The sequence below is a fragment of the Panthera uncia genome, chromosome C2 (assembly GCF_023721935.1).
Source record: "Panthera uncia isolate 11264 chromosome C2, Puncia_PCG_1.0, whole genome shotgun sequence".
Taxonomy (NCBI): Eukaryota; Metazoa; Chordata; class Mammalia; order Carnivora; family Felidae; genus Panthera; species Panthera uncia.
Window position 1 is genome coordinate 12,231,699 of NC_064810.1, and position 9,799 is coordinate 12,241,497.

At 49.8% G+C, this 9,799-nt stretch overlaps 1 protein-coding gene across 1 annotated transcript in view; it reads right to left on the reverse strand.

Annotated features, from left to right (window-relative positions):
• Positions 1–203: 203 nt before the first annotated feature.
• The window catches only part of MRAP (melanocortin 2 receptor accessory protein), a 23,412-nt gene continuing 13,816 nt past the window's right edge, over positions 204–9,799 (reverse strand). Inside the window, 3 exon segments of the mRNA XM_049627928.1 lie at positions 204–928; positions 931–998; positions 3,334–3,433. Of these exon segments, the coding sequence (XP_049483885.1) occupies positions 624–928; positions 931–998; positions 3,334–3,433 (473 nt within the window). The 3' untranslated portion in view covers positions 204–623.

Sequence of the window (9,799 nt, forward strand, 5' to 3'; positions counted from 1 at the left end):
TGTATGGGCTTTGTACTTGGGCGCCGTCTCCCTGCCAGGGCCAGGCTGTCGGGCGCTGGAGGACTGAGTCCGTCAGAGGGCTCACACCAGAGGTCCCATAAAGTCACCCAGATGGGACCCATCCTCCCAGCCCAAAGACTTTCTGTGGCAGGATTCTGATGCAGACCCCCTCCCCTTGGGCTTTGTCTTTTAAAGGCTTCGGGGGGGGGGGGGGGGTCGGGAGTGTGACCGCAGTCAGCTGGCCTGGCAGGTGTGCGCCACCCCGTCTGGGAAAGAGTGGGAGTCAGTGGGGGATGGGAAGGAACTTCCCAGGCCCTCCCTGGGTGTCCTGAAGAAGGTTCCAATCAGCTTAGAACTCAGGGTTGCTAAATACTACGGCAGTTAGTAGTTGAAGCTAAAAAGTGGCCCAGTGAAGATGAGCGAGCAAATTTTTTTTTAATTTATATGTGTTTTATTTTTTTGACCTTCCCAAAGTGCATAAGGAGTAAGTATGCTGGTGAAATGCACTAAAAATCTGCAACATCTGGGGCTACTTCCCCGTGCTAGCCGGGCTGCTGCAGGCCCTGGATGATGCATGCCAGTGCCCCCTCGTATAGCGTATCTTGAGCCAGTCACGCTTCCTGCTACACGTAAGCAGGCTTTTCGAAGGCACTTGTGGGTCCGGGTTGGTTTGAGTTCACCAGGCGTTTGCTGACGTCCAGGCTACAGTTGAGAGGTTCTGTCTCCCGGGAGGGGTCCCCCCTCCTCGTCCCTGTTGTCAGCTGCTGCCGTGGGGGGTCCCCATCGAGACCCGGCTCCCAGAAGAGAGCAGGGTGGATCTGCGGGGCAGGTGGGGCAGGGCAGAGGGGCTGCCGGCTGCAGCTGCCGCTCAGGGCAGGATGCTCTGCTGCCTGGCTCCTTGCCCGAGCCCGGGGGAGCCTGTGGGGTGCCTCCGGACGCAGAGCGGGAGGTTGAGGCCGCGACTCCAGGGGCGTGTTGGGTGGTGCTGGGCGTTGTTCCTGTGGACAAAGCAGATGGGAGGCAGGCATCAAAGCTGGCGAGAGAACTTACTGGATGCTTTCCTGTTACACCCTGCTGCCGGCCCAAAGCCCGTAGAGAAGGCACGCGGGGCAAGGGCACCTCGGCCAGGGGAGCAGACCCTGGGGGCGGGTCAGCTGGCTCACAAAGGTCACCCCTGTGCAGAAATGGAAGATGACAGGCAGTGCTTGACGGTGACCCAGACCCTACATTGACGACTAGTTCTCTCTGAGGTCACGTCTCCCTCATGTGTCCGTTCACGACGGGGAGTGGGCAGGCCGGCCTTCCGTCCGTCCACAGGTTTGAGTGTAGAGCTCAGGTACCTGTGCCTCCAGCCAACTTGTATCTCAGCCAGGAATCTGCTCTCTGGATGCCTCTCCTGAGCGTCAGGGGCAGTGGGCACGGCCGCCTGACGTGAGCTGGCCCGCCCCGTCCTGCCTGCCCTCCGTCTCATCATTGATGGGGGACCGTGATCGCCTCTTAGGTGTCATCAGGGTGACGTGAGGTGATGCGTGGCTGGAGAACTAGTTTCAACTAGTTGCAATCCTGACATGAATGCGGAGGCTCAGAGAGGGGGCCTGAAGGAGCAGAGCCCTCCTTTCACATGATGCCGGCAGACTTTTTTTTTTTTGAGGCTTGAAAGAACACCTCCTCAGGGAGCAACCCTGCGTCTGTCTCCCAGATCTTACTGAAGACCCAGGTGGCTCCCCTGAGCCCTCCCTGTCTGTTACAGTGTCTGGAGGGTGCTTTCTCTGGTGCCGGGGAACAGCATCATCCATTTGCCCTGTAAAGTTGCAGCGCTGAAGACACCCGGGACCCCTCAGCCTCGGCCGCCTGTGTGCCCACTGGGCCGGGAAGCTTTCTCTTGCAAACCGTCCCTGGCACAGGGCTGGCCACGAGCCACCTCAGAAAGCTGGTTTCGTTCATTTATCCCCCAGGTACCTCTTGGGGCTATAAATCTGCCCAAATTTCACGTGAGTGGTAAAAACTAGAAGAAAAGGACGGAGGTCTGCCTTTGCTCAGAAGCTGGCCCGGCCTCCTCCCGTGCGTGACCAGAGGGAACCGGAAGTGACTTGGTGAGTCACCCCTGGCAGGGCAGGGTGGAGGAGGGAGACGGAGCCCCCTTGAAGCTGGTCCGAGCGTGCACAGATGGGCAGGTCCTCCCTGAGCCAGCGGTGGGACGCCCCCAGGTGGCGAGGCTGCCCTCTCGTCTTTCAGGGCCTTCCCGCTGCCTGCCCCCTCCTCTCAGAGCAGCTCTGCTCATCTGCCTGCTGCTCAGCATCCTGTGCCGGCTCCCGGTCTCCACTCCCCAAGACTGCCTGGCCCATGATGGTGTCCGGCCCAAGTCTTTGCCCGGGATCGCTTTGCTACCTGGCCCCACGTTTCAGGAGAGTTTGGGCAGCCCTGGTCCCATCAGCTAAGGCAGAGATAGGCAGTCCCTTGTTATAGGGTCCCTTGTTAGGACAGTCATTTTAGACCGCAGTAGCCGTTGGGGGCAGATTAAGCCAGAAGAGGAAATCGGATGTGGTAAGCCAGTTGTCTAGCACAGGAATTAACATCTAATGAGCTAGGGTCGCCTGGGTGGCTCAGTCCGTTGAGCATCTGATTTCAGCTCAGGTCATGATGTCACCGTTGGTGAGTTAGAGCCACACGTTGGGCTCCCTGCTGTCAGCACAGAGCTGGCTTTGGATCCTCTGTCTCCCTCTCTCTGCCCCTCCCCCGCTCGCTCCCTTGCTCGCTCTCAAATATAAATAAACATTTTCAAAAAATGTGTAACGAGCTAGGTTAATTACTAGCTAATTCTTGGAGCTCCTAGATCTTACCGAATTTAACCCCTAAGGCACATAGTAGGTATTCAATAGCACATGGTGGTCATAGATGCCTAAGTTTGGGTCCCATTTTCCTGGTGAGTTGTTTGGCAAGACCTAACTGGCGTGTGGGGTCATTTAGGCTCTATTTTCTCTAACAACTTCATTGAGATACATACAGTAAAGTTCACCCATTTAAAACCTAAAACTCCAGATCTTCAGTATATTCCCAGAGTTATACAACCATCAACACAATCTGCTTTAGAATATTCTAGATGTTTCATAGCAATGGAATCAGTCATACAATACAGGCCCTTTTGTGTCTAGCTTCTATCCCTCAGGACAGTGACTCTGAAGTTCATGTGTGTTGCAGAAGGAATCGGTGATTTATTCCTTTTTGTGGCCACATAACATTCCGCTGCGTGGACGTGCGGCCGCTCGCTGTTTAGCCACGTGACTTACCTGTACACACGTGCCGCCCCCCCCCCCCCCCCGCACCCTTACTCACCTCACCTGCGAGGACCCTGACCAGGACATGTAGAGCAGGATGAGGAAGAGAAGCATGACGAAAAATGCCAGGCTCACCCAGAAGGCAATGACAATCAGATCTGCGGGAGGGAGAGTGCATCTCAACGTCGCTGTGACACCACCAGAAGCCCACGGCGAGGGGACGTGAGGGCCCCCGAGCAGCGTGGAAATAGGGCCCCGAGTGTTGGCATTCTCTCGTCTTCCGGCCTCTCAGCAGTGACCACCGGGAAGGTTTTTCCACTGACAAGAACCTTGGGAAGGAACAGGCCGGCGGGGAAGCGGCCTTTTCCCAGAGCAACTAGCTTCAAGGTCCGTTAAGGTGACCGTTGAGGGAAAAGCAGTGAATGAAGGTGGGTGGCACCCCGTGGATTTGCTTTTTCAGCTGCTGCTGCTGTTCCCCTCCTTCCCTTTCTCCCTCAGAGGGGGAAGCAGGGGCCGTGGGGCACTCATGTGACAGCCAACCTCCCCTCTGCTGTGAGGGCCGCAGGGGACTGTGGGGACCGCTCTGTTAGAGGCCGCTTCAGAGACCCCTTCGGAGTCTAGATTGTGGTGCTGCAGTGCTCCTGTGGCGGGCAAGGCAGAGTTTTTCCCCCGGGCCTCCCTGGCCCCTTTCTTTCAGGGGAAAGCACCCACTCAAGCCAGGCTCTGCCAGGGGCTGATGAGGATTCAGACGGGACCAAGCTAGCACACTGGAAATCGCTGCTGATGTGGGAAACTAAGGCAAAAGAAAAGCTAAATTCCCTTACTGCCTACAGCCCATTGATAAGTCCTTGAGGCAGACAGACTGACCTTCCTCTCAGAACTCAGTTGCCTGGATGATGACCCTTCGCTAAGGGGCAGAAGGTAACCTTAGCTTAACATTATCCTGACCCCCAGGATCCTGTAAGTGTCCTTTCACATAGAAAAATTCCTTTGGAAACTTCTTTTATCTCAACTCCCCCCCCCCCGGCCCCCCCCAAGATATATGTTGGCAATCATACTCCAAGCTTATGGCCCCCTGATATACATCCGAAGGGTCCCAGGACTGAGTTTCTACTAAACACTAGTGACCTTTTCCTAACAACAGCTAAGGCCTCAAGGTCCTGAAAACCTTGTTTCCAAAATACCTTAGAGACTTACGTTATCCCTAACGCCCTCCCAACCTGAGGGTGTATAATCAGTCACTCACCACAACCCCACTGCAGCTCTTTCTGCCCCAAAGTCCTGGCCCCTGTGGTCAAATAAAACCACCCTTTTGTGGGGCACGTGGGTGGCCCAGTAGGTTAAGCGTCCGACCCTGGATCTCGGCTCAGGTCATCATCTCACGGTTCAGTTTGTGGCATCGAGACCCGCATTGGGCTCCGAGCTGACAGCACGGAGCCTGCTTGGGATTCTCTCTCTCTGCCCCTTCCCCATTCACACCTCTCTCTCTCTCTCTCTCTCTCTCTCTCTCTCTCTCTCTCAAAATAAATAAACGTTAAAAAACACCCTTTTTGCACCCAAGACATCTAAAGAATTCTTTCCTGGCCGTTGACTCTGAACCCCAACGCTTCAAACCACATCAGCAGCCGCCTCTGCCCTGCACGCCCCTCCCCCAACACGCTCCTCTGAACTCCAGTAGTACTTCCGATGATACACCTGCCGGCTCCATGTTGTATTCTGTTAAACAAAAAGATGTTTATGAATGGGTAAACAAATGAGGAAATGAACAAAGTGAATGAACGAATGAACGAATAATGGGGTATTAGAGATTTGTGCATCACCTCCACGAATATGGAAGTAGAGGCCCCAGGGGTAAGTAATGGTACCTTGAGTAAGGGGTGTCCCCTGTCCTCTCCACGGCCCAAGACAGGTAGAAGGAGAAACTGAAGGCCTGTCGATCTTAGACCTTAACAGCATCAAAAAAACAGTCCCAAGGAAAAGATGCCGTACTTGCCAAAGGAATCGAGCTCCCACTGCCTTGTAACAAGGCATCAGTAGCTTGGCCTTCGCGCTCCAGAAAGACCAGGACAGCAAAGACCCCCAGGCTCCCACATCCTCTCTCCTGTCTGTCCTTGAGCTGAGAAACTGACGGGGGTGCCCCTGAGCCCCGACCAGGCTAAGGAGGCGTGTGGGCTCCTGGGAACTAGGGAGCGAGGTTGTTACTGTCTGTCCTAAACTGAAGGACTTTTGGGAGGAGCCTCTGAGTTTCTCAGCATTCCGTGACTGCTCACCGCACATTATTCTATAACACCTGCTGCAGCCCCACTGGCCAGTCAACGTTTATTTTATAACTACCGCAAAGTATGACAGTATAAATGCTTTCAGAAGTTTGGGGTTTATTCCGTAAGGGTGTTTTATTTTTTTATTTATTATTATTATTTTTTTTTACATTTATTTATTTATTTTTGGAGACAGAGCACAAACGGGGGAGGGGCAGAGAGAGAAGGAGACACAGAATCCGAAGCAGGCTCCGGGCTCTGAGCTGTCAGCACAGAGCCCGACGCGGGGCTCGAACTCGCAAACCGCAAGATCATGACCTGAGCCGAGTCGGATGCTCAACCGACTGAGCCACCCAGCCACCCTAGGGGTGTTTTAGATTTAGGCAGACCCCACTGCTCTTTCTCCTTCATAAAGAGAACATAAGGTTGGAGATCTTCAGCGCCTATATGAGTGCCGTCGGGGCCTCTAAGAAAACAGCTTCAGAAGTTTGGCAGCTGAGACCCACCCCCACCCACCTCCCCTTCTGGGCTCACACTTGTCTGCTTGGCCCTTGGTCATTATCCCCACATACTGAGCAGAAAATGAAGCGACACCTTTCACAGAACACAGTGTCTTCAGAGAAGTGAAATTGGAATTTTTTTCAGACCAGAAAGGCGATCAGTAGCTACTCACCACTTCCTGTACTAAATTCTCTTTCGTTATGGTCCTGTTGAAAAGGGTGGCCAAAAAAATAAGAGTTCTTGTTCCTCTCCCTGCTGAAGGTTCAGCCTTAGTGCTCGGACAGAACATGTTGTTCCCGGACAAGAGCTGTCATTCCCCAGTGTTGGAATTGTTTAAACATCACTGAGCTTGTTTTTACAACAAGGAGCACCAGGCTGGCTTGACAACAATACTAGTCCAGCCGTGGAAAACTTCCCTTCCCTTTCCTTCCCCTCCCCTTTTCTTTCCCTTCCCTTTTTCTCCCTCCCCTTTTTCTCCCCTCCCCTCATTTACTTCCTTTTTCTCCTCTCCCTGTCCCTTCCTTCCTTCCCTCCTTCCTTCCTTCCTTTCTTTCTTTCTTTCTTTCTTTCTTTCTTTTCTTTCTTTCTTTCTTTCTTTTTCTTTCTTTCTTTTCTTTCTTTCTTTCTTTTTCTTTTCTTTCTTTCTTTTCTTTCTTTCTTTCATTCTTTCTCTCTCTCTCTCTCTCTCTCTCTCTTTCTCTTTCTTTCTCTCTCTCTCTCTCCCTCCCTCTCTCCCTCCCTTCCTTTCTTCCTTCCACCACACTGGCAGAATGAGGGGACTTAGGCATCCACAATTAACTGACAAGAAGAGGCTCTGATGGCATGGTGGGGCATCACACTGGGGAATTTCTCATCCCACCTTGGAGCTGACAGCTTAACCTGATCCAAGTACTTCCTACTCATAGCAGGCACCTCAGTCTCGTTAGATTTTGTTAACTGCTAAACCTCAGCTTTAACATTCCTTCAAACACTACTAACATTTGGGTCCCAGAGTCCTGGTTAGAGATTAACTCCAAGATCTTTCCCTTCTTTGGAAAAACAATGGGGTTAAGGGCCTGAGCTCTGGAAGTGGGTAGTTTTGAATTCAAAATCTGACTTGGCCATTTTCTAACCATGGGGTCTCAGGCAGTCTGGGATTTTTACATCTCTAAATCTCTCTTCCCATCTGTTAAAGGGGGATGTTAGTGTGTGTTATGTAGACTGTTAGGTGAATTAAATAACATACCATGTGTATGTAATGCACATAGCACAGTTCCTTGTTTAATGGTTTTGAAATGATAGGTAAATAGAACTAAAATTATTATTTCTGTTAAGAGGGTAGTGTGGCAAGTGATATCTTTGTGATTCAAGCTCCACTAAAATCAAGTGGATACCAGTAAAGGTAATTGTGGTATATAGACTGCTGGTTGTCAATCCTAATGTTTGCTCTCAGGTGCTTTCATAGTCATAGAAGCCCTACCTTTCGCTGCCTGGGATAAAGACTACATTTCCCAGATGCCCTTTCAGCTAGATGTGGTCATGTGACAAGGTTCTGGCCAATGAGCTGTGAGTAGGGAGTTACTAGGGAGTTAGTTACTGGGAGTCCTCCTGCAGAGACTAATAGATTTCTCATGACCTTGTATCCCTTTGCATTTCCTTACTCCATTTTGCTGGCCAGAACATGGATGTGACGATGAGGGACATGTCCGGGGGATGGCAGAGCAATGAGCTGGAAGGAAGGTGCTTTCTGAGGATCTCATGGACCAGACCCACCACGCTGTCCTGCAGACTTTTAGGTGAAAGAGAAATTAACCTCTGTTTTGTCCAGTACTCCGTTAATTGTAACCAGTTTTCCTTATTGAGTCAGTAGAAGGAGCCACCTTTTTAAACGAGCATATCAAAACTTACAAATCCAAATGAATGCTGACGTTCAAAATAATCATCCTCTCTCTATCATAGAGTCATATACATTTTTCTAAAATACATGTCTTGGGACACCTGGGTGGCTCAGTGGGTTGAGCAACCGACTTCAGCTCAGGTCATGATCTCGCAGTTTGTGAGTTCAAGCCCCGCGTCGGGCTCTGTGCTGACAGCTCAGAGCCTGGAGCCTGCTTCTGACTCTGTGTCTCCCCCTCTTTCTACCCCTGCCCTGCTCACGCTCTGTGTCTCTCTGTCTCTCAAGAATAAACATTAAAAAAAATAAAATAAAATAAAATAAAATACATGTCTTGATTAAACATTTATAAACACTTATCAAACATTCATAAACACTTCTAAATTATTCTTTTGGAATTACCCTCAAGGACACACACACACACACACACACACACACACACCAGTTTTGCTACTTTGTAAAATCATATTTCCTTTTCAACACCCAGGTGGTATCAGTCAGCTCGATCCATTCACCTGATTAGTTTATGGGTGATTCCTAACTATTTCCCAAAAGCAAATCCACCCTCGAAAGATATACATAGTTTCACTGTGGAAGTTCCATAGAATATACTGTCACTACCAAAGTCAGTTCCAAAAGAAGAGTCCCAGCAGTTTTTGAACAATAATAGTATCATTCGAGTGTAGCGCCTTCAGTTCGGGCTACCTTGATGGGAAAATCGTTACGAAAACAATCTCATATCTCTGTTTAAAAATCACTTTTTAAAAAATGTTTAATGTTTATTTTTGAAAGAGAGAGAGACACACAGAGTGTGCTCAGGGAAGGGGCAGAGGGAGAGGGAGACACAGAATCTGAAGCAGGCTCCAGGCTCTGAGCTGTCAGCACAGAACCCACTGTGGGGCTTGAACTCACGAACCCTGAGATCGTGACCTGAGCCGAAGTCGGACGCTTAATCAACTAAGCCACCCAGGCACCTCTAAAAATCACTTTCACTGCTTATATCATGCCCATAACTGACCATTTGAAGAAGATTTCGAAGTCTCGGTGAAAGTTGTAACATGAAATTGATTGCTCCGAATGCCAGAAGAGAGTTCTATGTAAGTTGTTTGCTCAGTCTTTTCACTGAGCTCTCTGCCTTGTGTTCACAAGAGATTGGTTGGTGGCCTGTTTCTGTTCTTCCTCTCCCAGCTGACAGGGCAACAGGTGAACAGACTGCCTGATTATCGAAGGTGCCAGAGCTGGTGCATCAGTGGAAGTCCATACAGGCTATGACAAATTTTTTCCTAAGCATAATTAAAGGAAGAAGACATATTGACCCAAGAAGTAAATAACACAGTGTGAAAGCCAGACCCTACCCAAGGGAAATCAATCCATCTTGCTACTCCGTGCAAGGGAGCATTCGAGCGAGATTCATCGCATTAGAATAATGTGTGTGGTCGTTGTGAGATTGCTATATGGGACTGGTTTTCTCCTAAGCTTAGCCTCTGAAAAGGGGACAGATAGAAAAGCAAACATCTAATTAATTCAAGCAGAGGCCCAGGAAACAGATTTGCATGCCCCACCTTTCTGACAGCATTGGAGAGATTCTTAACCTTTCCCCGAAACAGAAGTCACATCTGTAAAGTCACAAGGGTGAAAATCCTTGTGAAGTCCCTGTAACAAAATCATACCAGATTTCAAGCTAACCCTGGGAAAGAGGAACCCAGATTCCTCAAGTCAGCGCTGAATTCGCCATTATATATATACGTATATATATATACGTATATATACATATACATGTATATATACATAATATATACGTATATGTATACATATACGTGTATGTGTATATATATATGTATATACGTGTGTGTGTCTATATATATAATACGTATATATATAATGGCGAATTC